At 38.5% G+C, this 27,292-nt stretch overlaps 2 protein-coding genes across 2 annotated transcripts; one reads left to right on the top strand and one right to left on the bottom strand.

Annotated features, from left to right (window-relative positions):
* Positions 1-5,618: 5,618 nt before the first annotated feature.
* Positions 5,619-8,410, bottom strand: si:dkey-27j5.5 (GTP-binding protein Rhes; the record flags this gene model as incomplete). Its single annotated transcript, XM_019087728.2, has 2 exons — positions 5,619-6,804; positions 7,726-8,410. Coding segments are annotated over 2 exons (1,203 nt in total), but the record flags the coding sequence as incomplete, so codon positions are not given.
* Positions 8,411-9,640: 1,230 nt separating this feature from the next.
* Positions 9,641-26,555, top strand: LOC109071247 (mycbp associated protein). The gene is given in 19 exon segments (XM_042717300.1): positions 9,641-9,842; positions 12,121-12,251; positions 12,355-12,520; positions 12,585-12,691; positions 12,843-13,017; positions 14,558-14,673; positions 15,335-15,485; positions 15,589-15,692; positions 17,805-17,908; positions 17,983-18,091; positions 18,586-18,754; positions 19,455-19,642; positions 19,747-19,893; positions 21,803-21,910; positions 22,615-22,742; positions 22,812-22,912; positions 22,989-23,089; positions 25,391-25,504; positions 25,963-26,555. Coding segments are annotated over 19 exon segments (2,364 nt in total). The 5' UTR covers positions 9,641-9,781; the 3' UTR covers positions 26,047-26,555.
* Positions 26,556-27,292: the final 737 nt, after the last annotated feature.

The raw sequence follows: 27,292 nt of genomic DNA, 5'->3' as shown, positions 1-27,292 counted from the left end.
ACATACACTATATATCATTAATGTTATATATTTTCTTCTATTATTCTCAATATACTGTATATTTATATATTGTCCATCTTCTTCAAAATATATTATCTCAATAATTTATAATATCAATATGCATATATTTTCCAAAATACTGTATGTTAGAAAACGCATTGGGAAACCCTTTTACTACACATTTAGGCAAAAACAGCTCTAGCCTACTGTATTTGTTTCATAAAAATGTGCATACTGCATTTCAAACATGCCCTTATGAATTGTATAGCTCATATGGGTCGGAAACATCTGAAATAATATCCAAATGAAAACTCTGATAAAGTCTCCTTAGATTTGAAAGAGCAACTTCTGACCAATAAACTCGGTCTCTCTCTCAAAGCTTTTGAGTATTGCCAAGGCATTTAAATACAGAATAAAATATAAAATATGATTACATCATCAAAGTAAAAGGAAATAGACCAATACAATACAATTAAAATAACAACAGCAGATAATATTTCTAATGTTAATAATAGTACTTATAATTATATACAATTAAGTATATCAAATAAAGCAGTTGAATACAATAAATTAGCCATTTCGTATGGTGTGTATCGTGTATAAATATTTTGCAGCTAGTTTGACTGCCGTCTCATTCTCTCCAAGTATATAGTGTAGTTTCATTTAGAGTCAAAAATGAACAATTCAGTGCTTCAAATTGTGGAATGAATGTTTCCCTTATTGTGGTGTATTTGGGGCAGACAAGAAGGAAGTGTTTCTCATCCTCTATTAGATTCAGCTCACAGTGTTTGCACAGTCGCTGTTCTCGCGGTATCCATGATATTTTATGTCTACCGATCTCTATTTCCAAATCATGATCACTGAGCCGATATTTCAAAGGATTTTTCTTTCTTTTAATTGCTTGATTGATAAGTAATTTGCCAATTTTGTGGTTCTGTTTAGGGCCGAATAACACTGGAGTTTGGTTTGGAGGTCAAATATTTTTTTTTTAAATCAAATTAATTTTTCATCATAATTTTACTTCAGATTTTTGTCAATTTGTTAATGAATGTTGAGGTTGTGATTGGAGTCAGACTCATTCATTAGTTGAAGCACGAGTGTATTTAGAGGATAAGAAACTGTGTTGGGGGGGGGGTTTATATTGAACAGATTCAGTTTCAGATTGAGTCAGGTGATGCCAGAATTGAACAGCTCTTTTTTTAATTTCAATGTGTCAGGGGTATAAACCCAGTTCAGCCCTGCAGGAATTATTAGAAGTGCCTCTGTTTACCCTTTGTGTTCTTTCTATTAAACTTTTATCCCAGTTTTCTAATTTTAATATTGGTCCCCAAATTTCACTCCCGTACAGTAGGATTGGTTTGATGATTGTGTGATATAATTTAATCCATGTTCTGATTGGTAGTTTTAATTGGCCAAACCGTGCTTTTATGGCATAAAATGCCCTCCGAGCCTTTTCATTTAGGCCCTTCACAGCCAGACTGAAGCCCCCTGATCCTGAGATCTCGATGCCCAGGTAAGTGTAGCTGGTGCTGTGCTCGAGGACTTCTGCTCCGTAACTGAACTGGTATCTGCTTCCCTGAGACCTGGCCTTCTTCTGGAACAGGTTTCCCCATGTTTACCGTCAGTACCCACTCCTCACAGCACTGTTCCAGCAGGGCCAGGCTGTGCTGGAGACCCTCAGCAGAAGCAGGTTGTCCGCATACAGCAGGCATTTGACTTCAGAGTGGTGCAGAGCGAGGCCCGGGATGCTGCCGGAGCGCTCCAGAGCTTCTGCAGCTCGTTGATGTAGATGTTAAACAGTGTTGGGCTCAGACTGAATCCCTGCCTCACTCCACGACCCTGCTGGAAGAACGCTGTTCTCAGATTCCCAATAATGACCACACATTTACTGTTTTTATACATGGATTGTATAATATTGAATGTTTTTCCACCAATGCCAATTTGTAATAATTTGTATAGTAATCCGTCATGCCAAATAGAGTCGAAAGCTTTTTTAAAATCAATAAAACATGTAAAAAAATTCTTTGTTTGTCCTTTAGATTTTTGTTAATTAGAGTGTGGAAAAAGCCAATTTGTGATTTATTTAGGATGTTGTGTCTTGTGAGGAATGTTTATTATATTGCAGAAAAGCTTTGCTCCACACAAATGCCACAGTAATTACTGGGATCCAGTTTATCTCCTTTTTAATATATAGGTGTGATCAGTCCTTCAGACCAGGCCTCAGGGAGGTCACCAGATTGAATCATTTTACCAGAGCTTGAGTTATTGAGGGTCTGCTGAGTTTGAGCATCTCATTACTGATGTTGTCTTGTCCACATGCCTTCTTTAATTTGAGATTTTTTAATGTGCTCTGATATTTCTGATGTTGTTATAATTATGTCCAGTGGGTTTTGGTAATTTTTTACTGTTTTCTTCAAATCTTCTAGTTTTCTCTGTGTTTTAGTTTGGGGCTGGTTGAGGTCTGGTTCTAGTTTTTGGTAAAGAGTTTTAAAGTAAGATCTCCAGACTGTGCCGCTCTGAGTAAATTTTTTTTAAAGAGATTCCAGAAATTGTTTTGGTCTATTGATTCATCGATTTCATCAATTTTAACTTCATAATATTGATCTCTTTTGTTACAAATGAGCTTTTTATAATTTTTCAAACAGTTGGAGCATGCGAGCCGTAGCGTCTGATTGGCTGGTTCTTTATGCTTTTTGTTAGGAAGTCATCCAAGGTCTTTTCTGAGACGTTTGCATTCATTATCAAACCACATATTCTTTTTAATTTTTTGTTTGTTTATTCTATGTGTGTTTGGTTGTTTAATGTTAGATATAGTGTCCAAAGATTGAATTATATAATTAAGATTGGATGTTGGATGTTTTGGTTTTAAGGGGAACAGTTTTTCATGTTTTCTCTCTCTCTCTCTCTCTCTCTCTCTCTCTCCTGCATTATAAGTGAACTCTATTCAATCAGCGCTGACCTTCACGCACACAAAGCACTCTTTCTCTGCACACTCATTCACACAGATCCAGATGCGTGTGTAGGTGTGCAGGTACAGAATGATGGAGGCTGAATGTGATGGATGTTAGTCTCAGAGTTCCTCATGTGATCCGCAGCCTGAAACAAAATATGAAAAGCAATACCAAAAATATGTAGCTAATAGAGATTGTAAAATATATCAGTTACTTTGATTTACTCATGTTTTGGCCATTTTTTAATCTACTGTAAATGTATAATTGAAAATTATTTAAATTGTTTAAAATGTACTGTAGAATAAAACTCAAAATATATTTTAAGGTTGGAAATATATATATTTTTTGCCTTTCAGTGTACATTTTGTAATGAATTTTTTCAATAGGTTTTTCAACCTGCAAAATATATTTGCTAAAGCCATTTGATTTGATTTATTTATTTTGCTTAAATATTGTGTACTTCAAAAGGGTATCAAATTGGGTGGTGTAGTTTATTAGTTATTTGATTCACATTTTGAGAAATGTCGCTTGTGTATTTCATATGAAAATGTTCATACTTGCGGTGTGTTTCAGAAATAGTGCAAGTATTTGAATTGTATGCCATATCATACATGTTCAGGGTTGATGAAAGCATCAGGAAGATCTTTAGAAAGTGAAACACTGATCATCCTCCTGTCGGTGGGTCAGTGTTTCATCTGAGCGCTCTCATGTATCTGAACCATCATTTCTGCCTGTGGAGATAAAAACTGTGTCCACAGATCTGAATAGATGTAATTATGAATCTGCTCTCCAGAGGATGAATAACAGCCTCCACTGCCTTTCAGTCTATTCATCTGCAGAAATGTCAGCCGGTGCACAAACAAATAACTGGCTCGCTCTCACACACATTAACCCTTCACAGACCGAGCACACTAACACACAGAAATACGGCAATAAATCTCAGCAGAGAACATGACAGCATTTAGATCATATTCACATATGGATTCTTCTTTGAATGATGAAGCTTTAACTTGCATTTGTGTATGACACAGTGAACTGTGTTCACAGACGGTGATTTCTGAGCTCATGCAGGGATTTGCAGTACAGCATCATTCCTGTGTTAATGCAGTGCCACCCGAGGGCCGAAGATTACGGGCATCTGTCTTAGCTATTATGTTCTGTAGCTGATCAGATATTTTCTCTTATAAATTTTCATTTCTAAAGATCCTACTGTGTGTTATACCATTTATATTTGACTATACTGTTGTGTAAATAACTTTGCAAACCATGCTTCTGAATTTTGAGAGAAAATAGCATCTCTCAAGCAATTAGGCCATGAAACATAATTATGCAAGTTACTAAACACTGATGTATATTTGTGAATCACTATGTCATCATCATATCCAGTGACCTTCAGTAATTGTTGAGTATGGAAGTCTGGACAAAAGTATTTTTGGGTGTGTAATATCATTGCTGTTTTATTCTGTTCTCATGTCAGATGTGTATGTATTCATGTATGTATGTATGTATGTATGTACCAGGAGCACCTTAAGAAAAAAGAAAAAAAAAATCCTCATGTGTTTGCGCACATCTGGAGAAGAAAGCTAATTCTTCTTCTTAATGTTTCTAATGTTTGTTCATATAATGCAGGGATTCCCAAACGTTTTGTCAGCCAAACCCCTTAAAATAAAATATTTACTTGAAATATCCCTAAGAAAGTTCATATTTAAAATAATTTAACACATTGCATGTTAATACGTGTCTGCTAAGTGACATGCAGGTAAATAAATAAATAAATATGTTAGTGTTCAAGTGTTTAAATTATTTTTGTTTTACACTCACTATTCACTCGCAATAGACTCACTAATGTAATGTTTAATGCATTTTATGATGTTGATATAAAAAATATGCATTTTCTTTCTCTTTTTTATATCACTATTGTTAGTTAACAAGTTTAATTAAAAAAAGTAATCTAAAATAGTAGTCAGATTACATTCCCTAAATGAATAACCTAGATTATGTTGCATCAATTTTCATCATGTAATCTGCAATCAGTAATGGACTACAATTAGCTCTGGGAACATTATTCATGAAAGGTTTTGTTTTTCTTTTTTTTTCTTTCAGATTGGTGAACCTCGCTCTACCAAACTCTTTTTATGCCCAGTCATGTTACTGATCTGTTGCCAATTAACCTAAGTATTTACTAAATGTTCCTCCAGTTGTTTCTTTTTAGGAACACATACTTTATACACTTAACAAAACTTCTTTGAGATGTGCTGTGCCTATTAAAATTCCAAATTACCTTATTTATTTTTCTTAAAATGGTACATTTCCTCAGTTTGCAATATGTTTAAACTATATGTTTTCTATGATCTGTTGTGAATAAAATATTGCTTTATGATATTTTCAAATGATTGCATTCTGTTTTTATTAATTGGGGTTTAGATAGATAGATAGATAGATAGATAGATAGATAGATAGATAGATAGATAGTTTCCTCTCTTTCTCACAGCACATCCTGTGGGTCTTATGCAATCAGAGAGAGTCAAGGCTCTATCATTTCATCTTTACGCCCACAGGCTCTCGATTATTCATTTATTTTGAATGAATGAATCATGACACACTTCTCTCTTCTTCATTACGAGGCTGAGGAGGCATCTGTTAGTACAGCTTTTCACCAAATCATCAGGCTGACTCATGACGACACGCTTTGTATGAAAATGTTTTATTTCAAATGTCTATACATATTATACAGTATCTCGTGCATTCAGACAAACTGCAGTCGCTTAACAGGCTTTTCAATCATTCTCAGTGGATCTTCATCAGAAAGACATAAACGAGGCTCTGATAAAAGCGGCCTCAAGTCAGTTCGGTTCATCATGTCTCAGACGTAATCACAGTATTTTCATTCAAGTCATTAAATATGGCAGATCTTCAACAGGGGGTTTACAGTGGGGATCTGTGGTGTTAAACCTAAAGTTTACTTTAAATGTCTCATAGTTCCTCACACATTAAAATGCACTGAGTAGAATTAAAATGACTCTGTACATCAGTGACAAACATTTTAATGGCTTTGCTATGTCAGCATATGCAACATGATGCATTTTACAGGCCAGGATTAAAATGCAATGGTCAATTCTATATATACAGTATGTGACCCTGGACCACAAAACAAGTAATAAAGGTCTCTTTTTCATTGAGATTTATATATCATCTGAAAACTGAATGAATAAGCTTATTCTGACCCATCTCCATGAATAGAATGTGCTGTTTTTGGTAAACACGTATCAAAGTATCTGCAATATCCTCAGTGTTCTTTGTTGAAAGCGGTTCTCTTTCTCTCAGTCTGACTTGTTTCACTGAATCTGACACTTGTCCAGCGCTTTGCTCTGTTTTCTGCTGGCTTTGGGCCCGAGGACCAGCCGCAGGTCGGTGCCGAAGCTCGGTCTGCGGGCCAGCGGGTAGAGAGCGCCGCACGGAGCGTCGCACGCCGCCGCTGTGCTCCCTCTCTCCGCCCGCAGCGCCTGGTACGAGCGGATGGACACCTTGCGGTGCTGCGAGGGTCCGGTCTCGAGGGGGAGACCGCCGCGCCGCGCCAGAGCCTCGAACACCTGCTCCAGATTGACGCTGTCTTTGGCGGAGGTCTCGAACAGAGCGCAGCCGTTACCGAGCGCACGGAGCACCTCTGTCCGAGACACCGCGTGCTGCTCGGAGGGCAAGTCCACTTTGTTCGCGCAGACCACCGTCGGCACGCACGCTTTCTGTTTGGATCGGTGCAACGCGGTTTTGGCCGCGACAATCTCGGCGTGCAGAGCGCGCACTTCCTCGAACGAGCTGCGGTCGTCTAGACTGAAGACAAGCAGGAATATATCACCTAAAAAACACAGAAGAGACGACAGAGGGTCAATATCTGACATATGAAACATATCATTCTAGGCTATTAAGAAAAATGCAGCACTGTTGGAACTTAAAGTGCAGACAGGAAGTTTAGATTCAACTCAAGTTTGACACTCCAAAGTATTGCCATCATCAATTATATGATTTAAAAGCGATTGCAATATTCTAAATGTATTTATGCAATAATTAAGATTTATGTTCCGTGTTCTAAATTAATGAACACGCGTTGGCTTTTTGGAAATTCATTCACTCGATTTACGTTTATTGGAGAACAAGCATCAGTTCAAGAATTAATTTCCTTTAATTGAATTTAAAATAAATAGTCATAATTTATTTCATTTTATTTTATTTGTGATATATTTTTTTTTTTGTTTGTTTTTTTTGTTATTTGTTACATATTTATTTATTTGTTTGTTTATAGAATAATTGTATTATTATTTTTATATAAGTTCTTTGATTGAGTTTTAACCTGATTCCCTCAGAAATAACTTTTTTATTATCTAGCTCTCCATCTGTGTGTGGTGCTTTGGAAACCAAATGTGACACCAGCAACCTCATACAGCAATTATAAAGCCATCGTCAAGCCATACAGAAATCCAGGAACGCTGTACATCCAAACTTTTCCTCATAAGAGCGTGTTTGAAACTTTTAAATACACAAATAAATATTTCATGCAATATTTCCAGAAACAAGATTCCAAGGAAGCAGAACGCTTTTGGGTTTTACAAATAACCTTTCACTGTCTAGCTCTTCATCTGTTTAATAGTGCTTTGGAAAATCACTGACTGATCTGAAGGACCAAAGTGAAGAACACCGAGTTGTTCGGAGCATCTCATCAGGAGCGCTGTATACAGCTGAAAGTATTCTTGATGAGAGCGTTTGAGAAACTTTTACGCACCGGTCAGGATGGACAGCCTCCTCTTGGCGGGAAAGCTCCTCTCTCCGGACGCGTCCAGTATGTCTATCTGATAAGTCTCTCCGCGGATTTGGTAGAGTTTCCGGTGGAAATCCTCACTCGTGGGCTCGTATCGCTCCTCGAAGCCGTCGCGCAGGAAGCGGCGCAGGATGGAGGTCTTCCCGACGCGCGGCGCGCCGAGCACCACGATGCGCCTGCAGTTCTGCGGCTTGGCGACATGCGACTCGTTCGCCAGCGGCGGGAGGCGCGCGTTGCCGTGCAGGACAAGCGCGGCCAGCTGGTCCAGAGGGGACTTTTTATCGACGGACGCGGGGTGCGCTTTACCCAGACTGGACGCGCGCACCACCCGCGCCTTCTGCTCCTGCTGCTTCAGCTGCGTCGTGGCCAGTTTGAGGATTCCCAGTCCTGCTTTGGAGAGCGTGCTGACGCTGAACCCGGTCGCGCCGAGTCTTTGCGTCGCGCTTTTGTACGCGAGCAGGACGCTGGGCGAGCTGCGCGTCTGGATCACCTGCAGGGCTGCGGCCGCTTTGACGCTCTGCTCCATGACGGGACACATTGAAAACAGGCAGATCTGTTTGATATTGATCGGATGCATCAACCTCTGCTTGTGCGCTCTGGAGAAGTATCTGTGCGCTCGCGGCGCTCTGCTTATAAACCTGCGCGCGCGTCATCGGTGTGATTGACAGGTGCGCCGCGCGTGTATCCGCGAGGAACAAAACGTTTCCCTGAGCAGTGCGCGATGATATAGACCCGGCTCTCATAATGAGCACTACAGCTGCGATGAAGACTGTCTGCTGGGCTCTAATGAGGTCAGAGTAAGTTTAAATAAATACAGAAAAATACAACTCATTTCAATGGAAAGCGTTATGGAATAAAATACAAACGCCCCCATAACTTATTATCAATGCACTCAACATGTGTGTCAAAGGATGTAAAAAGGAAAAATCGTTCATCGTTTTCATATATTAGAAAATGTTTTTACAAATATTATACATTTAAAATACAAATTGCATAAGTTACCGAACGTGGCAATGCATTAGGGAAACACTTTTTTTATTCAAAGTGACATGCAGGTAACCTTTTTGCAGGTATTTATTTATTTATTTATTTATTTATTTATTTATTCATTTTAACAAAAAGGAATGAATGAATGAATGAATGAATGAATGAATGAATGAATGAATGAAAGAATGAAGTCCCGTTAAGCCACACTATTTTAAGTATTTTTATAGTTTTTGAAATATCCATAACATGTCCATTATAAATATTAATTATAATATAATATTAATTATATTAATTATAATATAACTTTTTTTTGTAAGAATTCCATTTTTAATGTTTTGTTCCAAACACGTAACAGCCCCACAATATTGATCGATTATTAATTTATTATTAATGGTTTAGGTTTTTTTGGTTGAGGATTAGTAGTCGTTAAAAATTCGCTTCCATGCATTTTTAAAGTCTGTTATATATATATATATATATATATGAATGATTTAAATAAATAAATAAATAAATACAGCATTCGAATGTCTTTCTGTAAAGCCACATCGTTTTAGCCTTTTAGGTAGGCTACTATACTTTTTTTTGTAGTAATTGCATTTTTATATGCATTTTTACTTTAGTTGCTACCAAAAAACAAACAAAAATAAAAAACCTAACATTGTCACGATATTGATCAAATAAACAAAAAACAATTAAGCAAATGGAATTTCGGAACAATGTTTTTCTTTGTTGGTTTATGTTTTTTATTTTTCCTCATTTGAATCTGTGATCTACAGCAACTAAGATTTTAAAACGGTCCTCATCTTTAAACTTAGCTCATCTTACACTGTGTTATTTTTTTGTTTTGCGCGAACTGCTGCGCGCGTGAGCCACTGCACCGTTGCTACGGCAACGCGTCTGTACACGGAAGTAAGGCGCTGTAAACAGAGCTGCAGCGGATCTCTATCCGTGTAAACTTTCTGCAATAACACACCTGCTGGGGTTCAGCATAGTTTTAGGTGTTATCTTGTTTGTTTGATTGAGGTCTGGCTTCATGGCGAGTGTCGGGAAATCCAGCAGCAGGATTAATAAACGAGAAACGAGATCTCCATCAGGTATTAACTTATCATATTAATATCAACTTCTGAACATGTTTAGTCCTTCTCAAATATCCCTCAAGGAATAAACCGACACCAGATCAAGCAGTTTATAATTCGGTTTATATACAGTGTAGAATAATAACAAACCTGTGCTGTGTATTTGCAATAAATGGCACTTGCTTATTGTCTAATGAAATGATCTAAAGACGTATCTAAGTGTGTCTGAAGTGTCCAAATAACGTTAACTTACTTCTTTGAAGTCGCTGTGTGTTTATAATATGTGACATGAGACACTGGTGTGTGTGTGTGTGTGTGTGTGTGTGTGTGTGTGTGTGTGTGTGCAGGTTTATAGATCCTGAATACACACAGACTCATGAGGTCTCGTGTCACGGTGGGGACCTAAATGGACCCAAATTGAATTGTACAAAAGATTATAAATCATACAGAATGAGTTTGTTGTTGTTGTTGTTGTTGTTGTTGTTGTTTGAGAAAGTAAAAAATGCAGAAAGTATCCTGTAAGGGATAGGTTTAGGGCAATAGAAAATACAGTTTGTACAGTACAAAATCCACTACACCTATGGAGAGTTCCTACAAGGATAGCTGACCAGACTCTATCTCTCTCTCTCTCTCTCTCTCTCTCTCTGTGTGTGTGTGTGAATATGACATGATATGAGCACATCACGGTCTTTGGTCATCCTCACTTTCTCACTTCCCGTAATCGGTCCACGATGCTCCTGTCAGAGAGATGGAGCAGAATAAGACTTTCCCTCATTTGTTGTCCTCCTGTGAATCCTCCGTACTCTTGAGATCAGTCTCACCTCTTTTCTCCACTCGGCTGTGAAACTAAACAGGATGTTCTGACTCCTCAGATGGAAAGACTGGCAGCAGCAGAGGACATTGGGATGTGTGTGTTTGAATGGAGAAAAGTTATTGTGTTTTACCATGGCAACGCTCGTCCGTCTCCAGAACGCTGAGGATGTGCAGGCTTATATAACAGCATGTCACCTCTGTGTGTGTGTGTGTGTGTGTGTGTGTGTGTGTGTGAGTGGTCAGCTGGAGTTAGTGTAGAGTTTGTGTTTGTTTGTTTGTGTTTGGTCTGATGTGGTTAGTGTGCTGTTCTCTCTCTGTCTAAACACACATTTGTTCTAGAGTGGGAATTTCCATCGACTTCTATTGTTTTATAATGAACTAATGATATTTCCAGTGCCCTACCCCTAAACCAATATAATATAATGATTTGTTGTTATATTGCATTAAAATGCATTCATTTTTAATTGGTTTTCTGCCACTTTGGGGGAATATTGTTTCCCAAACTAGAGCTAAGTATAAAAGGCACATATGAAAGGCCTGTTGTGTGTTTCCATACGCCTTCAGGTGTTTCCGTAGCTAAAAGCCGCTGTCATATTTGATCATATGTCAGATATGATTATTTACCCTCATCACTTTACGTCAGTGTTTTTGTCTCGTTGCTTTGATAGTCACTTACTGACATTTACACTAGCAGAGCTTGTGTTTATCTTCTTTTGTGGGTATATGTTTTTTTTTCTACTCTTGATTGTATATACATTGTTAACAGAAACTACATACTGTAATGACCTTTTAGCAGTTGGTTTTTGTGAGTTAAAATGTGTCTAATAAAGTTAAGAGTTAAGAATATTTTTATGTTTGATTAGGAAAGTAAATTTGCACTATTTACACTACGTTCATAAGTTTGGGGTCACATTTATTTATTTATTTTATTATTATTATTATTTATTCAGCAGATGCATTAAATTGATCCCAGTAAAGACATTTCTAATGTTACAAAATATTTCTATTTCAAATAAATGCTGTTCTTTTATACTTGATTACTGAAGGATCATGTGACACTGAAGACTGGAGTAATGATGCTGAAAATTCAGCTTTGATCACAGCAATAAATTACATTTTAACGTATATTCACAAAGAAAACAGTTATTTTAAATTGTAATAATATTTCACCTTTTTACGGTTTTGTTTATTTGATCATATAATAGCCTTGGTGAGCAAAATATTACAAAATATTACAAAATCTTAACTTTTGAACATTATTGAACACTGCAAATTATAGGTTATGTTTAAAAACACATGCATGTTTTTGCAAAAATCAAAGTATGCTTTCTTTGAAAAGCAATTGAAAATGTTAAATGAATAACATGAAATGTCACAATATCTTGATATGAATCACAATATATAATTAAAATCTTTTGACAGACCTGGTTTAGTAGTTTTCACAGGTGTGTGGGTTTGTGGTTTCTCTCCTCTGGTGTGTCAGATAAGAAGCTGCTGGGGGGCTGTGAGGAGATCTCATCATCATCCTCATGTGTGGGTGAAGAAGACCACAGTCCCACTCTGAGCGGACACGACATCCAGAGTCTGGCCATCACAGCTCAAGACCTGGAGAGGGTGAGTGAGAGAGTGTGTGAGTGTGTGTGTTTTACCCCTCATTCACACTGGTGTTACAGCTGGAGGTGTTTCCATATCATGTCTTGTTATTTTTTCTTTGCAGCTGCGAGTCCCTAAACCTCCTTCCGATTCCCAGAAGCCTACCTCGATGACCCGTGTTTACGTCCGTAAGACACGCCCCCCAGACGAGGTCAGCAGAGTGGTTAGAGTCACCGTAGCGAGGCCCCTCCCACTAGATGTTGCCCCGCCCCATCAATCTGAATATGCAGGTAAGTGGGCGTGGCTTCAGGTCAGAACAGGAAGTTCAGTGTAAACTTTCTCTGTATGTCTAAGGTCCCGGTGGGCCGCGGTTTGACGTGCAGGGGATGGTGCTGCCGCACAGCATTCTGGGAAGCCTGGAGGATTTCAGGACAGAGATGCAGCTGCGAGGAGAGACAGAGGTGAGGGTCACAGACAGCTGAAATGGCACATCCTTTCAAAAAAGCCAATTATATTTTTAGGGAACGCAAAGAATTACAGGCTCGTAATCATTATACTTGCTCTAAAAGTTTGAGATATTTTACTGAAATCTTCCATTACACTCGTTCTCAGCTGGTGCAGAGGATTCCAGACCGACAGGAACCGCCCCCTCTGTGGGTGGAGGATGAGAATGAGGACAATAAGGCCGGAGATCATTCAGAAACGGGGCAGGGCCATCAGAGCCACGCCCTCCAGCACTGGGGCCGTCACATGACAGAGAGACGCAGACAGCAGGACTTCATCTCACGTGAGTCTGTCTGGTGCATTACTCATAGAGTGAAGAATGTGTTTTTCAGCCTGTCAGAATTAATGTGCATGCTTAAGATACTGATGAAATACATATGAGTCTTTTACTTTAGAATTCAACAAATGTCAGAGTATTACATTTAATTTTTTATGCTTCTTATGAAAATTTAAAGTGATTATTTTATTTAAAACTAAGAATGCTATTTTTTTTAAATAAATTAATGCTTTTAATTATCAAGGATGCATTAAAATTATCAAAAGTGACAGTTTAATATATAAATAATAAGATACAAATGATTAAAAACTGTTCTTTCATATCAAAGAATCCTGAAAAATGAAATGTATCACAGTTTTCACAAAAATATACCGTTTTCAACATTTATAATAATCAGAAATGTTTCTTGAGCAGCAAATCAGCAAATTATTAATATTTCTTAAGGATCATGTGACACTGAAGATCGAAGTAATGATGCTGAAAATTCAGCTTTGATCTCAGAAATAAATTACAGTTGAACAAATATTCACATAAAAAACAGTTATTATAAATTGTAATAATGTTTCACAATGTTACTGTTTTTACTGTATGATTTGATCAAATAAATGAAGCCTTGGTGAGCAGAAGAGACTTCTTTCAAAAACATTTAAAAACCTTACTTACCCCAAACGTTTGTGTATATATATATTAGGGCTGTCAAATGATTAATCACGATTAATCACATCCAAAATAAAAGTTTTGTTTACATAATATATGTATGTGTACAGGGTATATTTATTATGTATATATAAATACACACACATAAATTATATATTTAGAAAATATTTACATGTATATTCATTTATATATTTATATTCTTATATTTTATATTATATATAAATATATTTAATATATAAACATAACATATTCTTCTTAAATATATACATGCATGTGTGTGTATTTATATATACATAATAAATATACACAGTATACACACATATATTATGTAAACAAAACTTTTATTTTGGATGTGATTAATCGTGATTAATCATTTGACAGCCCTAATATATATATATATATATATATATATATATATACATACATATATACAAATATACTGTTATATACTTATCATTATATTTGTTAAATGTAGACAAACTGCTCTCAAACCCCTGAAATAATGCATTTTGAGTTTCTAAAGCCCAATATAAATTATAATCTCAAAAAAGTCTGTGTCTGACGGGCTGCTGTATGTTTATATAACCAGACCGGTCTCCTCTGGTCTCCATATATGGAGAAGCTCTGCTGAAGTGATGAGTCAGAAACACTCCAGCCACTCCAGTCCCAATCAAAGGTCGTTTCCTATAGCGAACCTTTATTTGTGTGTGTCATTACATAAAACACATAATCAGACTCTTCACATGGGGTGTTTTGTAACAGGATTATTTGCAGTAATAGAGTGTTGTGATGATGTCTGTCTGATCTAAAGCATCAGCACAAAGGGCCTCTGCGGTGGCTGCTGCTGCTCCTGTCGTCATGTGTGGATCTCATACTGTGTGTTTCACAGGGTTCCTGCAGAAGCCAGCGGGGTCTTTACTGATGAACCGCTCCAGCACATTCAGACGGGTTCAGGAGCAGAGGGATCTGATCAGCACAGCGCTGCCCGCTCTTAGCGCAGGACATGTGAGGCTCGTCCCCTTTACACTGTCAGACCTGCTCTGTGTCCATCTCGAGCAGAGAGAAGGCCTCCACAGGCACTGGAGGTCACCACACCGTTTCCGTGCATCATTTAAGTGTTATATCACAGCATGTGGGCAGAGATCGATCCTGTGACTCCTCAGCTGCATATATCTTCTCTACTTGAGTTCAGACTAAAACTGGAATGTTTCCAGGAAGGCGTTATTTGAGTCACTGCTTATATTTAGCGCTGTTATAGTGGAGAACTCTTCTGCAGTGGTTTGTTCACATTCATCAGAGCCAGCTCTGTTAGTCCTAAAGTTATGTTCAGCTGTATTTATTTCACTTGCACACTTAACTGAAGCCTCTGACACAAATGCACAGAGATTCAATTATGCGGGCAAAAAAAAGTGCTACAAATGACATATAATGGCTAATATTGGCTTTTAATAAAAAGGTAAATTTGTTATACTAGAGCACAGTTAGCTCGACTAGTAGCTGGTGCTGTAATGTCAAGATCATGAGTTTGATTCATAGGGAACATTTTTATGACCAAATGTGTGGATAAGTCAGTTTGCATGGAAGCACATGAATCTCACACCGAATGAAAGAGGTTTTGTGTGCTGAATCTCATGTTGTATTTGGTTGTTCCTCGCATGTGTTTCAGGGTCATCGTGTGGGCAGTGAGTTCTGGAGCGTCCCGCAGCATTACGGGGATGAGATGAGCGGGATCACAGCCACTCTCACCCAAACCGAGAGAGGAAACCGTCCCGCCGTCACACGCGTGGCTCAGCCACTCAGCACACGTCTGGAGTCAGGTACACACGCTCACGCTAACATGATCAACACGAGCCTGTCACACACAATCTTCAAGTACACAGCATATGAGGAACGCGGTGTGATGTTTGTGTGTGTCTGTAGGTAATGTGGGGTGCGAGGAGGTGAACGGCGGCTGGAATCAGAGTTCGTACCTGCAGCAGCGTCTTCATGAGCTCAAGGACGTGCTGAGAGACTTCAGTCCTCCTGTAAGACACACCGCTTTGATTTCTGGGAACCGTCGCTTTCTGAACATTTCTGCCTTTCTGCACATCCATTAAGACTTGATTCAGTATGTTTATGGAAGTTGCTGTCACTGATTTGAGGATTTTCTGTCCTTCTTTGGACATTTGGTCCTAATGAGTAGGCAGAAACTGCTCAAAATGTGAACGTGAGTGTACTTGAGTGTTTGTTGATTTTAAAATTGTTGATTAATATTTGGTGTTATTGTTTAATGAGAAGTGAAGTAGATTTGTCTGGTTGTGTCAGCATGTGAAACTGTCACAAATAGACACATTCAGTAACTCAAAGAGAAAAGAAAGACACAAGCAATGCCAAGATCATGGGTCTGATTCCCAGGAAATGCTTGAAATGTAACCTTGAATAAGTCATTTTCTATTGAAGCATTTGCCAAATGCATTAGTTTAAGAAATAAGAAATTAACTTTTAGACTGTCAATTTCACTTAGATTCTGTAGGGCAAACATTTCTAACAAAATACTGCAATGGTAAGATTTTTTAATTTGTTTTCTAAATATTACAATTATTCATCAGTGATGCATTAAATTGATCAAAAGTGACAGTACAGACATTTATAATGTACAAAAGATTTCTATTTAAAAATGTTTTCTTTTGAACATTCTATTCATCTGTGAATCCTGGAAAATAAAATATATCACAGTTTTCACAACAATATGAAGCAGCACAACTGTTTTCAACACTGATAATAATCAGAAATCTTTCTTGAGCAGCAAATCAGCATATTAGAGTGATTTCTGAAGATCATGTGACTCTGTTATGATGCTGAAAATTCAGCTTTGATCACAGCAATAAATTACATTTTAACAGATATTAACCTAGAAAATATTTCACTTTTTTACTGTACTTTTGATCAAATAAATGCAGCCTCAATGAGCAGAACAGACTTTAAACATTAAAAAAATCTTACTGACACTTCTATAAGTTGATAGAAGATGATAGAAACTTTAATCTTAATGTTCTTGTAATATAAAGCTGATGAAAGCACAAAGTCTCTTCAGAACACAGTGTGAAAGGCATCTGTACATTAAGGGTTTCCAACTAGTCCTTTTGTGAAGAAGAGAAAAAGGAAGAGTCATTCAGCCGTTTCAAGCACAGCAAAGAGATCCTGAGTGATTGACAGTTTGAAGATGTTCATTAGCAGTGTTTCCTTCACATGTTTCAGTTCCCAATCAATACCTTCATGTGTGAAACGTGCTGCCGCTAAAAGCGCTGCCTCACGCGAGCTCGCTAAAAGACTTCATTCACGTGCATGTGATTCACCTAAATACTGGACGAGTTCTTCTCCAGGCTATAATGTGATGTTCTCCACTCATTACTCATCTGGACGGGCCGAGTGTGAGTCTGAGGCTGCTGCTGCTGTTGTTATAGTGTGATCTGTATTAGTATTCAGACACACACATGTACCCATCATCCCCCGGAGAGCAGATCCACGCATCTCCTGCAGTGATTACTAGCCATTTTCACAGAAACACCAGCTCTGGGAACACATCGGCACACAGCTGCTAGTGTTCTGTTACACATATAGACTCCCTCTGCTCTATTTCAAAAGGTAGACAGCTAAATCACGTTCTCTTTATGATACATTGTATCCATCCATCCATCACGTTCTCTTTATGATACATTGTATCTATAATTCATTTTGAGTTATGGTTTTTGTGATTTCTTTTTATTAATTTGTTGAGTCTGTGAGAAGATGATCTGTGTGCGTGTGTGCGTGTGGGGGGGGGGTTCACTCTATTTGACTTGCTGTACTTTTCTGCAGCTCATCTGCAGATCTGATTTACTTTCTCAAATAAAACCTCTCAGCTGATCATCACAAACACTCACTCGAGTGTTTATTCCTCAGTGGATTTCCTGAAACCTATCTCACAGCTCTAATGTAGTGTGTCTCAGATGTTTCTCCTGGGAGAAATGAAAACAGACACAAATGAGTCACTAGTGGTCGTACAGTAAGAGAGTGTGGAGGAGTTGTTCTGTGGAGAAACATCTCCGCTGGAGTCTGATGTGTTGTGTATGAGGAGCAGTTGAGATGTCTCAGAGCTCTGATCTGTGTTGTTTCAGGAGGCTGATGGTCTGGAGGTGGTCGGGTCTGGTCTTCCCGTATCTTCACGTTCTCCTCTGCCGGACGAGAGAGAGGACGAGGATGAAGAGCAGAAGGAGAACCAGTACGACTCTGTCTCCTGTGACTCTCGTCCTGATGTGACTGCTCTGTGTTTGACCTGTCTGTGTTCTCCTCCAGAGCTCCTCTGGAGCTGTATGAGGACGTGCTGATGGACGTGGAGCTGCGTCCCGCTCTCAGGGTCTGTGGAGATCTGGCGCTCTGGACCGGCAGCACTTCCTCCCACCAGGTATGAAGAGAGAAACAGCACTGCAGGTCTGAGGTGGGCGGCAGGAGGGAGATCTTATATCACCACATGAGTCACTCAGCACCACTCTGTGTCCAGTTCAGAGAGAAGAACCAGCCAGAGACACTCCATCTACATGTTCATTGATTCGTAATGTTGCCATGTTGATGAAGTATTAAAAACCTTCAGAACTTTTTTTTTTTTTTTTTTTTTTTTTTTTTCAAAATTCTGGACAAACTGTTTTTAAAGGATTTGAAATGTTGCCTGGCAACTGCAAATAATGTAACTAAGCCTTGACATGAACAGATTCAAATTTTTGAATAAGATTTTTTCAAAAGTAACACAGTATAACGGTGTAAAACACTGCAGTCTCAAGAGGTTCATCGTTCTAGTATAAAGATACAAGGTTGTCTCTAGTGGTTCATGTATCCTAGTATAAAGATACAAGATTACCACTCATACAGCATGTAACGTGTGTGTGTGTGTGTGTGTGTCAGGGGCAGGAGGGCATCTCTGTCAGGCTGATGTTTGAGACGGTCACAGGACAGAGTGTGAGAGCTGATCTGGAGTTAAAGAATGAAGGAAGTACTACGATTTACTACAGCTGGGAGAGACTGACGCAAACACACACACTCACTCAACACTTCTACTTCAACAGCACTACAGGTACACACACACGCTGACATCAGAAACCTCATTGGAATCATTATGATTTTTAATTTTTAATCAGCAGGAGAACTGGGCCGTTCGGGAGTGTGAACTCCTCTCAGCAGAAACCTTAAATTTTTTTTAAATAGGTCTCTTCTGCTCACCAAGGCTGCATTTATTTGATAAAAAAAAAAATAGTAAAAACAGTAAAATATTATTATAATATAATATTATATTGCATTTCTATGTGAATCTCTGTTAAAGTTTAATTTATTTCTGTGATGCGCAGCTGTATTTTCAGCATCATTACTCCAGTCTTCAGTGTCACATGATCTTCAGAAATCAATTTTATACACTGATTTGCTGCTCAAGAAACATTTCTGATTTTTATTAGTGCTGAAAATGTTAGTGTTGCCCAATATTTTAGTGGAAACTGTCATACATTTTATTTTTCAGGATTCTTTGATGAATAGAAAGTTCAAAAGAACAGCATTATTTTGACCTAGATATCTTTTGAAACATTATAAATGTTTTTATTTGAAATACAAGTATTTTTTATGTTTCTATTTGTGTTTAACAATATTAATTTATAAAAAAAAAAAAACATTTTGAACGCTAGTGTATTTTTTAATTTTTTTAATGTCTTTTTTGATGTAAAATCTCAATCTGATGATCCTCTGTTCTCTCTTGTAAACTCTTATCTGATGCTCTCTGTCAGCGGTGATTCTGCCCGGCAGCACTAAACACATCAGCTTCATCTTCAAGAGCGCGTCTGCGGGCATCATGACAGAAGTCTGGCGTCTGCACACACACCCGGTGCTGATGGGCGGAGCCTCACTGCGGGTCACTCTGAGGGGCGTGGCTTTAGAGCAGGACAACAGCGCCCTGCAGAGAGCCGCACTGGAGGTGTGTGTGTGTGTGTGTGTGTGTGTGTGTGTGTCTCTTTTAAAGCAATGAAAGCATTCTTTAAGTTAAAATGATGGTGTGTGTGTGTATGTGTGTGTGTGCAGAAGGAGCTGGAGCAGAAAGCGTCCGTGGCGCTGTGTGGACGGATGGTCAGGGATCTGTTGAGAGGAGTTCACACTCCAGAACGGCCCAGTTCTCCTGCTGATCTCTACATCACAGATGAGGAGCTGTTCAACACACTCAACCCTCATGTACGTGATCACAGCAACATACACACCATCACACACACCGATCTCACCGCAGGACGCCACTCATAACCTGCTGTCACTATATGGCAAAACCACATTATGAAACGGATTTTTATAGCTCTGAAATCTGATTGGATGAGCCGTGTTTAAAGCTGCTGGATTGTAAAATATATATATATATATATATATATATCTGGATTGTAAAATATATATATATATATATATATATAAACAAATTAAAGATATGCATACAAGTCCAGGTTTTTGGCTGCATCAGTTGCTATAGGAATTATTTACTGTCATATTTTTTTTAAAATACATTTTAACTATATAATGGAATAATATATTAAATAAAAAAAATAATGTCTAAAATATATTAATGAAATGATTAATTAATTAATAACAATATTTGTGTTTAGTTTTTAGATTTTCATAAATGTTATAACAATATTATTTCTGTAAATTTTCCCCAGTCTATATGTCAAGTGTTTATTTTATATAACATTTAAACAGTATGTTTTTTATTATGATTTTTTTTATATTTCTTTTTATATTTTATAGTTACATATGTATGTATATATTTATATATTATATAAAACTCATATATTTAGATACATATATACTATTTAATTAGTCATTTAATATTTTATTAATATCATGTTTTATTATATATTTTGATATTATAATTTATGTATGTATTTATTACATACAAATATAACATACAATATATAATACACACATATATAGAGAGAGAGAGATTGAGAGAGAGAGACACACACACACAATAATATATTCTATAAATTTTAAAAGATAGATAATATGTAATATTCAATTATAATACATAATATTCATGTCTGTGTTTCATAATATTTGATGAACTTTAATTTTATCATTTTGCTGTTGCTGTCAATTTATAAGAGTGATGGGGAAAGCCACAGGATGCTGTGTGTTACATGATAAGGAGTACAATGCATTGTTGACACTCTCCAAAATGATATAAAAACATATATTTAAATCAATTTAAAGTACAGCTTCATGGCTTGTGGTCCCTTTCAATGCATTACAGCAAAGCTGCAATATACAAGCTTAGACAAGAAATCAATCAGTGTTTTCACAAGACAACATAATGTACAGATATCAAGTGCCATTAAATCATCCAGTGCTGCACAGTAAGAAGCTGAAGCGCTTTCACTGCAGCCGTGAGTCAGACGCCAACCATTTACCCAGAAAACCTTGGAATCCTCATCAGCCCTGAAAACTGCTTGATGAAAAGATTCTCCTCATTATTATGAGCATACAGAAATACAAAACAGTGCAGTGGTGCACTTTAGTTCACAAGATGCTTACATTTAATCAACATAATAAACATAATGCTGTTTCCAATCTAGTATATATTTGCACCATAAAGCATTAATTCATAACCATTATAATAATAATCATCTTTAATATGAAAGGAAGTAATAACAAAGTCATTCAGCCAGGTCACTGTATAAATGAGTCATGTATTATATTTGCCAGTCGTTTTTGTTTTGCAAAGTTTCATAATTTTTTTTTTTTTCCATGCATAAGCAGGAAGGTCGAGGTCATCTGTACGTCTTCTGTAAACTATGACATGCACGAACTTCAGCCTCACATTTGGACTTTTCCTCTAGTTTTTGCTCGTTGTTCGGTCTTGTTAAACACACACACATAATCAGCTACATTAAGTGTTAAACACACACTCGCCTCCACACAAACAGCCATAATCAGCTAGGCTCTTAGTACAGCTCAGTGTGTGTCAGTCCCTCATGTTCCCGCCGGAGAACAGCCTTATTGAACCTGGAACTGACAGACCATCCTGCCAAAATGAATGCGGCAGAAACATGTTGTTCTAACAGTTTACAGTTGGCTTTGGTTGTGTTATTCCTGGCAGCTGCAGTACCAGCGTGAGCCTGTAGAGGCGCTGCGGGGCCTGTGGGAGCAGGTCAAGGGGTCAGGAGATGCTCCGCTGTGGGATCTGTCACTGAACACACTCGGACAGGTAACACAGCAATGCCCCATTCATATCAACTGACTGCATGTGCTTTAAGAACGCTCAGCTCGCCCCAAAACCAAAAGGGAGAAAAATATTTATTTTTTTAATGACATTTCTGACATTACTTTCCATTACATTTAAGTACATTTTCCTAAAAATCATCATTACTTTAATGCAAAAAATTACATTCTCAAAGCTGTAATGTGAAAAAGTGACATTATTTTAGCTGCAGTAATAACATCTGAGTATAGTGCAACAGCTGTACACCCAGAATAAGTGTGTAGTTCCTGTGATCATTTACTCACTGTCATGTATCTCTAAACTCATATGACTTTATTTCTTTGGTGGGACACAATCTTCACGCAGCACTTTCAATAACCTTGAAAGCTTGAGAGTGACAAAAGACCAGCATAACAGTAGTGCACATGGCTCATGTAGTTTTATTAAAGTCCCCCTGTAGTCCAAATCTGTATCGGTTAAAACTCATCTTTGATCATAAAAATTACATATTTAAATTTTTTTTTTTCTAGTGAAAGTCATTTTTTCATGCCTTGATATAGCTTGAATGTAACTCTACACCTTTGCCTCATTTACTATACATGGATCTATGAATACGCAAATTAGCCCCGCCTCCATTCAGTCCCAACAGCCAGTGAGCAACAGTAAACGATGTTTAATTGAACTCGTTGTGTGTGTGTTTTGTCCACTAGGTGCTGTTGTCCATGTCTGAGAGCGATGGCGAGATCAGAGAGATGAGTCTGAGCCGCTTTAACTCTCTGATCCTGGAGCTGCAGCGGCCGCAGATACACAACGCACCTGTGACAGCGCGGAACGTCAGGTGAAACACACACACGCCTCGTGATGAAGATGATGAATATGATGATGATGATGATGTGTGTGTGTGCAGTGTGCAGTTGTGGAGGGAGCTGCTGGACGGTTTGGTCTGTGAGTCTGTGAGACTGAGACATTCGCTGGGCCTTCAGGAGAACAACAGCTGGACTGACACCTGTGAGGACAAAACACAAACACACACACACACACCCATGAAAGACTAAGGTCTGACATTAACTGTGCTGATCCGCAGCTGAGCAGGATGAAGAGGAGCGGAGAAGAGGAGCCCTGCTGATGAAGGACGAGAGGAGACGTGCAAGTGTCAGAGAGCTTGAGGAGACCAGAGCAGTGCAGGTGATGCTGCTCACCAGCAGAGGACAGCAAACCTCATCACACACACACAGCACTTCCCTCACAGCACCTGCTGGAGCAGAAAAAAGCTGACAAAATCACACAGACCGGGAGAAACACCTAGCAACCAGCCAGAGCACCCTAGTTACTGCATAGCAACCTGTTGGTGAACACTAGAGAATCTGCTGATCAACTTAGCAGAATTCCAAAACACCCTAGTTAGTGCATAGCAACCATTCTGAACACCATAGCAACCTGTCAGGTCACCCTAGCAACCATCAAGAACACCCTAGCAACCTGTCAGGTTACCCTAGCCATCACCAAGAACATCTTAGCAACCAGAATCCAGAACTCTCAAGCAACTGCATAACAACCACTCAGAACACCCTAGATACAACATAAACCACACATAACACCCTAGCAACTTCATAGCAACCACTCAGAACGCCCTAGCAACCAGTCAGGTCCCATAGCAAACATTAGAACATCTTAGCAACCACCCAGAACACCCTAGTAACCAGTCTGGTTACCCCAGCAACCATTAAGAACATCTTAGCAACCACCATGAACACCCAAGTTACTGCATAGCAGCCAGTCAGAACACCCTAACAATCAGTCAGGTCACCCTAAATACCACCAAGAACATCTTAGCAAGCAGAACACGGAAATCCCTAGCAAATGCATAGCAGACTCCCAGAAAACCATAGCAACTGCACAGCAACCACCCAATACACCCTAGTTACAACATAAACCACCCATAACACCCTTGCAGCTGCAGAACAACCACTCAGGACACCCTAGTAACCAGTCAGGTAACCCCAGCATCCATCAAGAACATCTCAGAAACCACCCAGAACACCCTAGAAACTTCATAGCAACCACCCACATAAACCACCCAGAACATCCTAGCAACCAGTCAGGTCACCCTAGAAATCACCAAGAACATCTTAGCAACCAGAACCCAGAACACCCTAGCAACTGCATAGCAACCTTGCAGGTTACCCTAGAAATCACCAAGAACATCTTAGCAACCAGAACCCAGAACACCCTAGCAACTGCATAGCAACCTTGCAGGTTACCCTAGCAACCACCAAGAACATCTTAGCAACCACCCAGAACACCTTAGCAACTGCACAGTAATCACTCAATGCAACTAAGCAACAACATAACAGCTTCCAAGAACACCTAGCAATCAGCCAGAACATCTTAGCAATCGGATCAATCAGAACTCCCAAGCAGCTGTGTAGCAACAGCACAGAATACCCTCGCCACCAATCAAAACACCCTAGCAACCAAGAATGTCTTAGCAAAACCCTATTAACTGCATAACAAACACCTCATAGCAACCACCCAGAAAACCCTAGTAACGATCAAGAACACCCTAGCAACTGAACAGCGGTCACTCAGAACAGAACATGCTCGCTCCACCCAGAACATCTTCGCAACCACTCAGAAGTCCTTAGCTACTGCATAACAACACAGAATGCCCTAGCAACCAGTCAAAACACCCTAGCAACCGTCAAGAACATCTTAGCAACCACTCAGAGCACCCTAGTTACCACATAAACCACCCAGAACACCCTAGCAATCAGTCAGGTCACCCTAGCAATCATCAACAACATCTTAGCAACAACCCAGAACTCCCAAGCAACTGTGTAGCAACAGCACAGAATACCCTCGCAACCAAGAATGTCTCAGCAAAACCCTATCAATTGCATAACAACCACCCAGTAAACCCTAGCAACCAAACAGCGGTCACTCAGAACAAAACATGCCCATAACATCTCAGAAACCACCCAGAAGTTCTTAGCTACTGCATAACAACACATAATGCCCTAGCAACCACTCAGAACACCCTAGCAACCACCAAGAACATCTTCACAAAACCTTAACTGTTTAACAACCACCCAGAAGACCTAGTAACCATCAAGCATCAGTCTTTGAGTTGTCAGTGTTGCTCAGAGAGTGAAGCGTGTGGTTTGTGATCCTCACTCACCAGTGCCCGTCTCTCGCTGACTCACGTTCTGTGGGCGGCATGCTAACTGTTCTCAGCGCAGGACAGCCGCACCCTTTCACACCCGCTAAAACAGTGTGAACCTCTCTCTCTCTCTCTCTCGCTCTTTCTCTGATCTGTCACTCTATCACACACACACACACACACACACACAGCGGCAGTATAAACACTCAGACTGACTCTCTATACTTGGACACTTACAAATAGTGCTTTCAATACTCTGTGTGTGTGTGTGTATGTGTGTGTGTGTGTGTGTGTGTGTGTGTGTGTGTGTGTGTGTGTGTGTGTAGGAATGTGGTAGCATGAGGAAACATGTGCCAGAGGAGGGGAGGAAGGAATACTGCTTCTTTAGTGGTGATTAATAAAAACTACAGGACAGATACAGACTGCTGCTGCACACACAGGTACATGTGCATTATAGTCAAAAAAATACAGTAAAAACCGTGAAAAATTACTTAATTTAAAATAGCTGTTTTCTATGTGAACATATTTTAAAATGTAATTTATTTCTGTGATCAAAGCTGAATTTTTAGCATTATTACAATCATTCTAATATACTGATTTGCTGCTAAAGAAACATTTCTGATTATTATCAGTGCTGACTTTTTTTCAGGATTCTTTCATGAATAGAAAGTTCAAAAGAACATAATTTATTTGAAATAGAAATATAACAGTAATGAACAGTAATATATATGTATATATAATAGTTGTGTGACTATAGCAGGTGATTGTGACATCACAGCTATTGTCATGACACACATTCAAACCCTCACACACTCCTCCGTGATGTTTGATCACGCATTCACACATCCAGTCATGATTCATACTGTCATGTTTAGTCATGTGTGTGTGTGTGTTTCAGGTGTATATGCTGATGGAGAGGATGGTGGATTCTCTGTGTGATTTACTCGATGACACTCAACGCACTCCTCAGACAGCATATTAGTACTTCCGTCTGTCTTCATTTACTGTCTAAAGAGTCAGATCTTAATTGCACATGTCAGTAAATGTAATTTCCTTGTCAAGAAGAACCTTTGGTGTGTTTCTGGATGTTCTGGAAATCTAAACTACTCGTTCTGAAACAACTGAATGAGATGATTCGGTTTATGATCTATGAGATAATCTATAAGCTTGTCCATCAAGCGATTCAAGTCTGAAAGGCTGAAGGTTTAGCTGGTTCTCATCACTATCCCCTGCTGTATCTATCTGACCGTCTTTATTAATGACCATTCAAAGGTATCGGTATATTTCTGCTAAAATAAACATTTAAATTGCAAATACTTCAGTATATTATGAAAACTGCAGTAACATACATGCAGAAAATAAAATAATTAAAATAAAGAGTTATTTATTTATTTAGTAATACAGCATAGCAGACCAAACCTTTATAAATAAATAAGTAAAATACTTCCTTTTTTTACCATGACCATTTGCTGTACTTGATAAATAAATAAATTAAAAACAAAAATTGTCGTTTTTACTTTTTAGATTATTTTAATGACAAACCAGCAGCTTGGTTAAATGTGGTTGCCACCGGTGATGGTTAAAATTTAAGTCAACAGACCGAAGCTACAGCCTTATTAATGGATAGGTCACCAAAAAATGAAATTTCTGTCATTAATTACTCACATTTATGTCGTTCCAAGCCTGTAAGACCTTCGTTCATCTTTGGAACACAAATGAAGATATGTTTGATGCATTCCGAGAGCTCTCTGACCCTCCCATAGACAGCAAGGATCCTGACACGATCAAGGCCCAGAAATGTAGTAAGGATATTGGTAAAATGGTCCATGTGACATCAGTGGTTCAACTGTAATTTTTCCGAAGCTATGAGAATATTTTTGTGCCAAAATTTTAAAAAAAAATTTTTTAATTAAATCTTCATTCGTTATCACGACAAACCATTGTTTACATTCAGATTAAAAAAAGGTCATACATGGTGATAATGAATAAAGTCGTTATTTTTGTTTTCTTTGTGCACAAAAAGTATTCTCGTAGCTTCGTAAAATTACAGTTGAACCACTGATGTCACATGGACACATTATTTTTCTGATGTCCTTGCTAAGTTTCTGAGCCTTGATGTGTTAGGACCGTGCTGTCTATGGGAGGGTCAGAGAGCTCTCGGAATGCATCAGAAATGTCTTAAATTGTGTTCCAAAGATGAACGAAGGTCTTCCGGGTTTGAAAGACAC

This window comes from Cyprinus carpio, chromosome B1 (assembly GCF_018340385.1).
Source record: "Cyprinus carpio isolate SPL01 chromosome B1, ASM1834038v1, whole genome shotgun sequence".
Lineage (NCBI taxonomy): Eukaryota > Metazoa > Chordata > Actinopteri > Cypriniformes > Cyprinidae > Cyprinus > Cyprinus carpio.
This window is presented reverse-complemented; position numbering and strand designations above follow the sequence as displayed.